The sequence below is a fragment of the Anoplopoma fimbria genome, chromosome 19, assembly GCF_027596085.1.
Source record: "Anoplopoma fimbria isolate UVic2021 breed Golden Eagle Sablefish chromosome 19, Afim_UVic_2022, whole genome shotgun sequence".
Lineage (NCBI taxonomy): Eukaryota > Metazoa > Chordata > Actinopteri > Perciformes > Anoplopomatidae > Anoplopoma > Anoplopoma fimbria.
In genome coordinates, this window is record NC_072467.1 from 10,891,751 (window position 1) to 10,903,975 (window position 12,225).

The window sequence follows — 12,225 nt, forward strand, 5'->3', positions numbered from 1 at the left end:
TTGTGGATCAGCAGACAGTTTAAGCTCGCTCTCCGCGGATGCGACGGGCCAGCTGGATGTCTTTGGGCATGATGGTGACCCTCTTGGCGTGGATGGCGCACAGGTTGGTGTCCTCAAACAGGCCGACCAGGTAAGCCTCGCTGGACTCCTGCAGAGCCATAACAGCGGAGCTCTGGAAGCGCAGGTCGGTCTTGAAATCCTGAGCGATTTCTCTCACCAGACGCTGGAAGGGCAGCTTGCGGATCAGCAGCTCGGTGGATTTCTGGTAGCGACGGATCTCTCTCAGAGCCACGGTACCGGGCCTGTACCGATGAGGCTTCTTCACGCCGCCGGTGGCCGGGGCGCTCTTACGGGCAGCCTTGGTGGCCAGCTGCTTCCTGGGGGCTTTGCCTCCGGTGGACTTGCGAGCGGTCTGCTTGGTTCTTGCCATGACTTCTTCTTCTTGCTCTGATCGGGAGAAATATGAAGTCAAAGCGGAGACACGCTGCTCTTAAACTGTGGGACCGGCGGAGAAACGGTGACGCAGCTTCAGACCTCCGGCTCCTGATTGGTGAGGGGCTCCTCGTGGAGCTCAGCCCCGCCTGGAGAAGCGACCCCCCGCCCGGTCTCTGCTGATCATTGGCGGAAAAACATTTCAAAATGTCCGCCAAAATCCAGAGAGGGCCGCCCTCTGCTTCTCTGCTGGAAACCTCTTCTCTGATTGGTTTGTGTGTCAAGAACCCTCCGCGGACTTAAAAAGGAGGGTTTCGGTTGTATTGCCACTTTCATTTCTCTAAACGCATCTAACGATGAGTGGCAGAGGGAAAACCGGAGGAAAAGCCAGAGCTAAGGCAAAGACCCGCTCCTCTCGTGCTGGGCTCCAGTTCCCAGTCGGTCGTGTTCACAGGCTGCTGCGTAAAGGGAACTACGCGCAGCGGGTCGGTGCCGGCGCCCCCGTCTACCTGGCGGCGGTGCTGGAGTACCTGACCGCTGAGATCCTGGAGTTGGCTGGAAACGCTGCTCGCGACAACAAGAAGACTCGTATCATCCCCCGTCACCTGCAGCTGGCTGTCCGCAACGACGAGGAGCTCAACAAACTGCTGGGCGGAGTGACCATCGCTCAGGGCGGCGTGCTGCCCAACATCCAGGCGGTCCTGCTGCCCAAGAAGACCGAGAAGGCCGCCAAGTCCAAGTAAACATGGAGACTCTCTGTCTGCTGGAACCAGCACCAAAAAGGCTCTTTTAAGAGCCAAACACTCATCTGATAAAGAGCTATTCATTCATGCCATTTACTGGCGAAAACCATATTGTAAATGAACATCACCGCATGAATAAGATGTTAATGTGCATATGAAATCTAAAATATTAATTTGGTTTATTGATCTAAAGTTGGGCCCAACGGTAGTTATTCCAGAGTTGACTTTGCACACAAAATAAGGGTTGTGTCCCATTTGCTTGATACATTGAGAAAAATCTATTGATTTTAAAAAAGAACACGAGTAAAGCAAGTTATTCTGTTTTGGCAAAATGTGACGGGAAAGCATTGCAATCAGTGCTATGTTTGTATCATTTCAGTCATGTAAAATCCATGTAAAGCTGTTAATAGTATAATAGTAATGGTATGCTTGTTTTTTTCAGGGCTGGAATTGCATTTGATTTTCATTATCAACTTGTATGGCAATTATTTTCTCAAATAATCTTCCTTGTCTCTAATGTAAAATAAAATGCCTTTCATAATTCTCTACATCCCAAGGTGATTCATTCAAATGTACTGTGTCCAAATGCTACAAAACCCAAATGTAATCTGTGAGCTATCCCGTATGATAAAGAAAAGCCTCCAAACTTCACTATGAAAAAGTGATTTTATTTTTTTATATTTTTTGCTTTAAAAAATGGCCAACAATTATCAAATTGGTTGCAGATTAAGATCTAATTGGAAAGTTAAATAGAGACAGAATATAAAACTGACCCTGATTTTAAGAATATGCACTTGGTTGCCACTTTATCTACCAAAAATGTTGTCCACCTTCAGTGATGTAAACAGCAGCTCATTATGTTGTGAAATTGGATTTCACTGTTGAAAGTGCAAGTTTTTACGTTTTTTATTAAACCCGTTGTTTTTGCCATTGTTGAAGTGCAACAAGCTGACAAAGGAAGTTCTTCTGCTAAATAAACTGTCTCATAGAAACAATTGATTGTACTAGTTTCCTTGAGGTGTTGCTGGCCCCAAACTATTTCATAGTAAGCACAAGAACCACACTATCGATTATGGGCTACATGTCTAGATTCCCATATATGTATGTGTGTGTGTACGGAAAGTATTCAGACCCCTTTAAATTTTTCACCCTTTCTTTCATTGCAGCCATTTGCTAAAATTGAAAAAGTTCATTTTTTTTTCGCATTAATGTACACTCAGCAACCCATCTTGACAGAAAAAAACAGAAATTTTTGCAAATTTATTAAAAAAGAAAAACTGAAATATCACATGGTCATAAGTATTCAGACCCTTTGCTCAGTATTGAGTAGAAGCTGTCCATTTTGAGCTAGTACAGCCATGAGTCTTCTTGGTTCATTGATGCAACAAGTTTCTCACACCTGGATTTGGGGATCCTCTGCCATTCTTCCTTGCAGATCCTCTCCAGTTCTGTCAGGTTGGATGGTGAACGTTGGTGGACAGCCATTTTCAGGTCTCTCCAGAGATGCTCAATTGGGTTTAGGTCAGGGCTCTAGCTGGGCCAGTCAAGAATGGTCACAGACTTGTTCCTAAGCCACTCCTTTGTTATTTTAGCTGTGTGCTTGGGTCATTGTCTTGTTGGAAGGTGAACCTTGGCCCAGTCTGAGGTCCTGAGCACTCTGGAGGAGGTTTTCTTCCAGGATATCTCTGTACTTGGCCGCATTCATCTTTCCTTCAATTGCAACCAGTCGTCCTGTCCCTGCAGATGAGAAAACACCCCCATAGCATGATGCTGCCACCACCATGTTTCACTGTTGGGATTGTATTGGGCAGGTGATGAGCAGTGCCTGGTTTCTCTCACACATGAAACCCGCTTAGAATTAACGCCAAAAAAGTTCAATCTTGGTCTCATCAGACCAGAGAATCTTATTTCTCATAGTTTGGGAGTCCTCCATGTGTTTTTTGGCAAACTCTATGCAGGCTTTCATATGTCTTGCACTGAGGAGAGGCACTGCTCATCACTCTGCCATAAATCCCCGACTGGTGGAGGGCTGCAGTGATAGTTGACTTTGTGGAACTTTCTCCCATCTCCCTACTGCATCTCTGGAGCTCAGCCACAGTGATCTTTGGGAAAACTTCTCCTCCAGAGTGCTCAGTTTGGCTGACTGGGCCAGGTCTAGGAAGAGTTCTGGTCATCCCATACTTCTTCCATTTAAGGATTATGGAGGCCACTGTGCTCTTAGGAACCTTGAGTGCTGCAGAAATTTTTTGTAACCTTGGCCAGATCTGTGCCTTGCCACAATTCTGTCTCTGAGCTCCTTGGGCAGTTCCTTGAACCTCATGATTCTCATTTGTCACCATCCAATCCTGACATGCACTGTGATGCTGTAAGGTCTTATATAGACAGGTGTGTGCCTTTCCTAATCAAGTCCAATCAGTTTAATTAAACACAGCTGGACTCCAATGAAGGAGTAGAACCATCTCAAGGAGGATCAGAAGAAATGGACAGCATGTGAGTTAAATATGAGTGTCACAGCAAAGGGTCTGAATACTTATGACCATGTGATATTTCAGTTTTTCTTTTTTAATAAATTTGCAAAAATTTCTACATTTCTGTTTTTTTCTGTCAAGATGGGTTGCTGAGTGTACATTAATGCGAAAAAAAAAATGAACTTTTTGATTTTAGCAAATGGCTGCAATGAAACAAAGAGTGAAAAATTTAAAGGGGTCTGAATACTTTCCGTACCCACTGTATATATATATATATATATATTTATATATATATATATATATATATATATATATATATGTATATATATGTGTGTGTATGTGTATGTGTATGTGTATGTGTGTGTATGTGTATGCAGAAGATACAGCAAGCAAGTTAGACATCGTAAACTCTTTTAGAAAATTGTCTTTTTGTCAATAAGGTTCACACTTACCATCATTTGAATGAACACACGAAGCACCAGTTACGCATAAAATAGTTAAGATGATAAACACTCTTTTTGTGTGCAGGCTTAGCGGTTTACAACAAAGTTTTGACATACATTTAGCAAACACACATACACACAGGCACCAAAATGTGTAAAGTATGGATGTGTATTCCAAAGGTAACACAATATCAATACAAGTAAGAAGGAAAACTTGATTATTTTCTCCTCAAAAAAACAATGTTGCAGTAGGAGAAATCAAAAACATTTGTGCTCGGAAAAGAAAAAGAAAAATAAGGGCTGGATATCGCCTTAACTGTAGCAATAAAACTTCATCCTCATCACATGCAATGTTGTCTTGAGCTAGGCAACATGGAAAGTGTAGATTGGAGTGCAGTACCAAGGGCTGTTGTAAATCATTGTTAGTGTTTAAGCAATTGGAAAAAAACTGAAATAAAGGAGGATTCGAAGGGCCACAGCTACAGTAATTCAGCACCCCTGTCAATGGACAGTGTAAAATAGTGAACAAGAAAAAAAAAGAAAAAGCTTTTAACTGGTTTATGTGACATTTGTTAGGTTGAGGAGCTGGTAATCATGGATGAATGAAATAACTAATCATCTAACGCTATACGAACTAGCATCTGGAGCTAAATTAAATCATAACAAAACAGAGGGAGTTTGGATTCGAGACGAGTATGATAAATGGAATATTAGAAATAAAGTTAATCAAGAAATTAAAATACTGGGTTTAACTTTTTGTAACAGAGAAAGTAGTAAAAAAACTGGGAGAATAAATTGTGTGAAATTAAAGAAGAGGTGAAACAAAAATACTATAAAAGTAGAGTTCATATAGTCAAGACCTTTATCTTATCTAAACTACTTTTTTTATCTAATATTTTTCCTCCATCCAACAAAATTATAATTCAGTTGAACAAACAGTGTGTTAACTTAATCTGGGGCACAATGAGGGAAGTCACTAAAAGAGAATTTATGTCTAAAAGTAAAGAATACTGTGGGTAAGGGGCTGTAGAGCTGGGTGCTGGATTATATATCGCCTTTGTTAAAAATGTTTCAGCTGCCATACCCAGAAATGCTCTCTGGGTAGGAGATCGCTCCAGATGGAGAAAGAGAAGAGGGAGACTCAGACAAGGCCCTGCATATAAATGAATATTTGGAAGTTTTTCTACTCAGTATCTACACATAGGGGTAGACTGGAATGGTCTATCTAGTAAAACATTTTTTAAATCAACAATTTCAAATATGGTGGGTTTATTAAATACAAAAACTGAACTGATATTGAAGGAAAGGATGTAATTGAAATAATAAAAAACAAAAACCTCTCAGAGAGCATCAGAGCGACTGTTTCATGGAATTGTTATGTAACTACTAAAAAATGTCCCATGATTTATTGTAACGAGGATGAAATGCAACAACACCTGCTTATGGACTGTTACAGAACTCGAGAGGTCTGGTCCATGCTTCATGGTCTTGGTCTAGTTTTTCATTTTAATTATAATTCTGGGATGTATGGTCTGTTGGATGAGAAAATTCCTGTCAAACAACAAGAACTTTTCCAACTGATCATCAGCATTACATGTTTAAAACTTTGGAAAACCAGATGTATTATGGCAATAGATCAAACTGTTATAGACAGCAACATGGTGATCAAACACCTCCTGACTGAACTCAGAAGGAGGAGAACTTTAGATAAATAAAAAACAGACCCTTCCTTGGCACAATATGAGAATTTGAAAAGCTGCACACAGCACTTTTTCTTGTATCTGTACCAGTAATTGTATATTATGCATGTATATTTATAAATTGCGTGTGTATTTATGAAATGTAAACTTGTTATGAACTCAAAGCTTTCTGAAGAAAAATAATAATAATCATGGATTGTAATATGTTTGAATAAAATATTTGCATGTTCTATGGGTGTGTTGCAAGAAGGGGTTACAATTTACATTTAATTGTACAACCCTGTCTGGTGAAATAAAAAAACAAACGCATAAATCTTGGAAGTTTTAAGAACCTTTAAAGTTATTTATTCCAGTGAATTAAATAATTTGTGCTTATACAGAGAGGCAGGTTTGTGCAGTACAAAACCTTTCATCTCTCATAATTACATCAGGTATAATATGACCCATTTGTTCCCTTGAAGATTGATGTAAACCTGTTTGTTTTATAACTTTGTATAACCTACAGTAACTTAGTCACTCAAACACTAAATAAATCTGCTCACAGGGACGTTTACGCCTTTGGCGCATGCTCAGTCCTGCTCAGAAGACAGCCAATCCTGTTCAAGCAACAGCACAGTACAATTTGCATCAAGTTGATACACTCAGAAGACAGCCAATCCTGTTCAAGCAACAGCACAGTCTAATTTGCATCAAGATGATATATATTGACCGGCCTGCGCTATTTCAGGCATCTTCAGTCCCAGAAGGAAACCAAGAATCATGCCTGACGCAGTAGTTAAAGCGCCCAAGAAGGGCTCCAAGAAAGCCGTCGCTAAGAGCGTCAGCAAGACTGGCAAGAAGAGGAGAAAGTCCAGGAAGGAGAGCTACGCCATCTACGTGTACAAAGTGATGAAGCAGGTCCACCCTGATACCGGCATCTCCTCCAAGGCCATGGGCATCATGAACTCGTTCGTGAGCGACATCTTTGAGCGCATCGCCGGTGAGGCCTCTCGTCTGGCTCACTACAACAAGCGCTCCACCATCACCTCCAGGGAGATCCAGACCGCTGTCCGCCTGCTGCTGCCCGGTGAGCTGGCGAAGCACGCCGTGTCTGAGGGAACCAAGGCCGTGACCAAGTACACGAGCTCCAAGTAAACCTGATAAACCTGATGTAGACCAACAACCCAAAGGCTCTTTTAAGAGCCACACACTTCTTCTGAAGACTTGTTCCTGTTCAATAAGATTATTCATGACTAAATGCGAATGTTATTTCCAAGAATCTACATGATGCTGCTGCACAAGGCTGTCTTTTCACTGTGGCAGTGGAATATACTATGGCTAGATCAGCCTTTATTAACAAGGACCATCAAGTAATTCTATTTTCCTGAAAAATGTATGATCTTTGGAGAATTGGAGTCAATCTTGTATGTGCAATAAAGCTGATTATGAAACTCAAGAGTACTAGTATAACCTGCATATGATCAGAAGCTATCTTGTCTTGCACATATTACTATGGTTCTTTGTTCAGTCCTTAATGGGTAACCAGAGAGCACTGCAAAAATGCATCTGGCTGTTATAAATATTAAAGAAACTAAGTCGGGGATCCTTTTCTTACTTCCTATTTAAGAGTTTTTCAACTTATGTTTTAGCGGTCTCTAATTATGTGTCTTCTGCTGATATCTACAGATCAATTTAAAGCATCTGTGGAAAATCTTAAGCACTTATACCAGAAAGGTTCAACTTTGTCTTACTAACCAATTTCAAAGTCTACATGTTTAGATCATGAACCTGTTGATAGTCGACAGATGAGTTTACAAAATCCTCATTTGTAGGTTATGGTAGTGGCAAAAATCTTATTGCCAAAAATGAAGTTGATTTCATGATATCAATCATTCTGAATTTATATCTGTATAATTAGCTTCTGATTATCCCACTTAGCATTGCAGTTGAGCCAATCCCAGCTGGCAGAGTTGACTTTAGGATCTAAAATTGAACAGTAGCTTTTCATGAACACATCTTACCATGACACTCCAGTTGAGATGTTTTCAAATGAAGTCACTTATGATTCTTTTAAAAATGAAATTATATCCCTTAGCTCATTTTAATGTAGGTGGTCAAAAAACTTCTAAAAGGCATCTAACCACTTAATGTGTTTGAGATATTTGGAGGGACAATAACCCATTTGATACATTACAGCTTTCATATCAAGGTTTGTTAAATAGGTAGAGTGACCACTACTAGAAGTGGGGATGTATTTGTATTCACAGAATTTTTGTGAAACCAGTGAGTTATATAATTTTATGCCAACATGAATATAGCCTTTTTTCACTTGTTAATTTGCCATAAATACCTCATTTTCCTCCTAAATCTATTTTGAATCGAAGATAATTTAACCTAAACAGTTAATTGAAATCTCAAAAAAACAGGAAAGTGCTCTTTAAAGAAGACGTGTTCCTGTTGTCCAAGTGCTGATTAATCACTTAATGTTTTTGAGTTGTGAAAGTAAAACCTGGTCCAATACTAATAATATGTTATGCTAATTGGTGCTAAACACATATTAAATAACTGTTCATGGATGTGGCTTTGTTTTGCGAATGCAGACCATCATTATGCCAGTACAATGACACAAAGTATAGAATACAAAATCAGAGTTCATGTTATTTATTAAATAGTTGTCTGGTTTGTATGCCTTTAAAAAAAATAAACCTGTCAAAAAAAGTGATAACAGTATGATATCAATGAATTCATGTAGGTCTGTTTCACTTACTGCGATTGCACTTATTGGTATGATGTAAATAAGGTGCCTAAAAATCTGTTTTTATTGTGCCAAGTACGCATCTGTTTAGGGTCACTGGCTAGATGTGAAGAGTAGCTGCAAATTGTGCTGCTCCATCTCATCCTGAACTTTCAGACATTCACGTTCATTTTCAACTGGACTGAAACTGATTTATGTAGTAAATCAATTCAGTTTGAGGTCAATATTCTTAACCTTTTCACCTACATAGGTTTAGATTGTGATTAGTGAAGTAATCTTATAATGCACTTTTCCTCCTTACATTGTTTTATGAATCTCAGTACAAACATTTTCAGGAATATGCTCTTAAAGATGATGTGGGTGGCTCTTAAAAGAGCCTTTTATCGGAGTGTTTGTTGTTGAGATAACAGCTCACTTCTTCTTGGGTGCTGCCTTCTTTGCTTTGGGCTTGGCAGCCTTCTTAGCGGGGGATTTCTTGGGTGCGGGGGCCTTTTTGACCACCTTCTTGGGACTCTTTGCTACTTTTTTGGGGCTCTTGGTCGCCTTCTTGGGGCTCTTTGTTGGTTTCTTGGCCGCTGCGGGTTTCTTGGCCTTCTTCGGTGACTTCTTAGCGACTGCTGGTTTCTTTACTGCCGCTGCTTTGGGCTTTTTGGCCGCTGCGGGTTTCTTAGCTGCGGGCTTCTTGGCTTTAGGAGCGGCTTTCTTGACCGGTTTCTCGACAGCCGTCTTGCTTATCTTGAAGGAGCCAGAGGCCCCGGTCCCCTTGGTCTGGACCAGAGTCCCCTTAGTCACCAGGTTCTTGATGGCGGTCTTGACCCGGGAGTTGTTCTTATCCACATCGTATCCTCCGGCGGCCAGAGCCTTCTTGACGGCGGCCGCAGACACGCCGCTCCGCTCCTTGGATGCGGCCACAGCTTTAACGATGAGCTCAGCGACGCTGGGACCAGTCTTCTTCGGCTTGGACACCTTCTTCTTGGCTACTTTGGCCGCAGCGGGAGCTGCAGCTGGAGCTACTTCTGCCATTTTGTAGCGTTGATGTGTTCGTCCTCACGGTAACAGAGAGTCTGTCTGACTGTTGAAGAGCTCAGAGCAGGGGGCTGCACTTAAACACACCATGAGAACCGTGGAGACTCAACCCAGCTCGTGGCTCCTCTGTGCACTCTGAAAGCAGAGTCACTTGTGTTTTCTCTTCACCGATAAAAGAGGAAAAACTGAATGTGGAAGAAGTACTGAAGACTAACAGTGAAGGGAGCCGATAGCGGACATGTTTCTCTTCATATTGAAGTCATGTAGAGCTCTGATGATCTCTGTATTTTGTTTGAGGAGCCTCCAAACCTCACCTACTTACCGCCGTGGACAGCACTGATGAGCGACTTTTCCCTCTAATTTCTCTCCTAAAATGATTTAAATGCATCAGAGCTCCGTCAAAAGTTGTTTTCCAACTGGTCCACATGTTTGTTCGGGACCACAATGTAAAAATAACTATCTAACACTGATCAGTTTTTAATAAACTGAAGTTATTCTTGGAGCAGCAAACACACTGATGATGGCCGAAGCTTATGGTGCATTTTAGCCAGAATTACTATCAGAGCTGAACACTGTGAGAAGGAACATGTCCTCTTCTAAAAACTACTTTAAATAGTCAGAAGTAGATCTACTATTAATGATCAAACACACTGTCAAATAAATGTCACCTGTATGGGACAGAAAAGTAATGCTTTATATATAGTTGTGCAACAGATTATAAAACTCAATGTTCAGATTGTATCACGGATCAGAGTAAGACATGGGCACTAAAGAAAAAAGGGAAACAAACATTACTTTTAGAGATTCCTGATAATGTTTTTTAGCTGCTGATACTAATTGCTGATCAATGCTAATCCATATTAGCACATATAGATCCCTTTATTTTTTATTATACAGATGTTCTACAAGGCTCCCGACTATAATTTTTACATCATCTTTTTTTCTTGCTGAAAACACAATTCAGCTGGTAAAGGCATTTTAAAGAAATGTTAATATTTATTGATTAAAACAAATCTTAGTCTAGTCATTAGTGGATACTGTATTCTAAGCTGCTTAGAGCTAGTGTAAACAGCTCATAGTCCCCTTTCTAACATAATTAAACCGGTTTGATCCAAAAGGGCAAAAACAAGTATTTTTGTCATTGTAGAAATAAAAATGATACATTTCCAAATGTTTGACCTATTGTATCACTACTTCTACCATGGGTCATTTAGTTTTATATCACTGGGAGCAGAACTGCAAGTCTTACTTCCTTCTTTGGTTCTAGGCCTGGCCTCGCTCCTCATTGCTGTACTGAGGTCATCTTAAATATAATGGTTATTAATATATTACTTAAATCACAATTATATACAGCATATACTTATTAGCACTACAAAATAACCACTTTATCTTCTGTCTGCCATGCATCCCATAGACAACCTCTCACTACTAGTTGTCTAGGATCATCTTTAGCTCTATTTTAATACTTCAACAATTAGAAGAAGAAAAAAAATGTCGGTTGACCCTTGACACATCATTTGTGAAATTGCTTTAAGATAAGATAAGATAAAATAATCCTGTATTAGTCCCGCAGTGGGGAAATTTACAGGATTACAGCAGCAAAGAGGATAGTGCAAAACAAGAGACATAGTAAATAAATAAAAAACACAAGATCCAAATAAGTATTATAAATAAGCAAATGAGCAATAAAAAACAGTAAAGAACAGTAGACAATCCACGGTAATATTATATATACAGACAGAAACTATTATAAATATTGTATTGCACAGTGTATTAGTGTCATGTGGTCTGCTGGGAGCAGAGCTGGTTGTGCAGTACCTCTCCTTCACACACCGGGGGTGAAGCAGCCGGTGGCTGAAGGAGCTGCACAGAGCTGCCAGGGTGTCCCGCATGGGGTGGGAGGTGTTGTTCATCAGGGATGACAGCTTGGCCATCATCCTCCTGTCTCCCACCGTATCCAGTGAACACCCCAGCACACTGCTGGCTTTCTTGACAAGTTTATTTATTCTCTTCCTGTCAGCTGTCGAGATGCTGCTGCTCCAGCAGACCACTGCATTAAAAAAAAAAAAAAAAAAAAAAAAAAAAAAAATGGCTGATGCCACCACACAGTCAAAGAAGGTCTTCAGGATTGCTCCCTGCACGCCAAAGGACCTCAGTCTCCTCAGTAGATACAGTCTGCTCTGTATCTGCGGAGGAGATTGAGGTCCTATGTCAGTTGAAGATTAAGAGCAAATACTGTGTGGTTTATATTCTGGACCATTCATTTTTAGTCTCCGATTTAACAGCGTCGGACACAAAGAAGTCTGTGTTGCATCAACCTAAAACTGAAACAGGAAGAGTCGGTCATCTTTAGGATTTTTTTTACCACCGTTTACAGACCTGGAACATTAGTAACCGAATCACGTCAAGTCAGAGCACATGGACTCTAACAAAACTGATCGTTCGCAGCCGCAAATAGAATATTAACCACATCATCATATATTGCATGATCTACAAAATCAGTGCATTTCACAACGTTTAATGAAAATAAATGTCAGTGTAAAGGAAGCAAACTCTTTAAATAGAGTAATTGGATGGCCCTTAAAAGGGCCTTTGATTTTTATTAAGGATCGTTCAGTGTTTATCCCCCGAAGCCGTACAGAGTGCGTCCCTGTCTCTTCAGAGCATACACCACATCCA

The 12,225-nt window shown here is 40.5% G+C and overlaps 5 protein-coding genes across 5 annotated transcripts in view; 2 read left to right on the plus strand and 3 right to left on the minus strand.

The window, feature by feature from the left end:
* On the minus strand, window positions 1–452 carry LOC129108498 (histone H3). The gene has a single exon (XM_054620341.1). It carries the CDS (start codon window positions 428–430, stop codon window positions 20–22), a length of 411 nt encoding a protein of 136 aa, XP_054476316.1. The 5' UTR covers window positions 431–452; the 3' UTR covers window positions 1–19.
* Window positions 453–541: 89 nt separating this feature from the next.
* Window positions 542–1,855, plus strand: LOC129108499 (histone H2A). The gene has a single exon (XM_054620342.1). The coding sequence runs from the start codon at window positions 789–791 to the stop codon at window positions 1,173–1,175; it is 387 nt and encodes a 128-aa protein (XP_054476317.1). The 5' UTR covers window positions 542–788; the 3' UTR covers window positions 1,176–1,855.
* A 4,675-nt stretch (window positions 1,856–6,530) lies between these two features.
* On the plus strand, window positions 6,531–7,361 carry LOC129108502 (histone H2B-like). The gene has a single exon (XM_054620345.1). The coding sequence runs from the start codon at window positions 6,546–6,548 to the stop codon at window positions 6,918–6,920; it is 375 nt and encodes a 124-aa protein (XP_054476320.1). The 5' UTR covers window positions 6,531–6,545; the 3' UTR covers window positions 6,921–7,361.
* A 1,049-nt stretch (window positions 7,362–8,410) lies between these two features.
* Window positions 8,411–9,869, minus strand: LOC129108485 (histone H1-like). Its single transcript, XM_054620328.1, has one exon. The coding sequence runs from the start codon at window positions 9,541–9,543 to the stop codon at window positions 8,932–8,934; it is 612 nt and encodes a 203-aa protein (XP_054476303.1). The 5' UTR covers window positions 9,544–9,869; the 3' UTR covers window positions 8,411–8,931.
* A 2,290-nt stretch (window positions 9,870–12,159) lies between these two features.
* Window positions 12,160–12,225, minus strand: part of LOC129108518 (histone H4) — a 374-nt gene continuing 308 nt past the window's right edge. Inside the window, exon 1 of the mRNA XM_054620359.1 lies at window positions 12,160–12,225. This exon is cut by the window's right edge and continues 308 nt beyond it. Coding sequence (XP_054476334.1) covers window positions 12,167–12,225 — 59 coding nt within the window. The 3' untranslated portion in view covers window positions 12,160–12,166.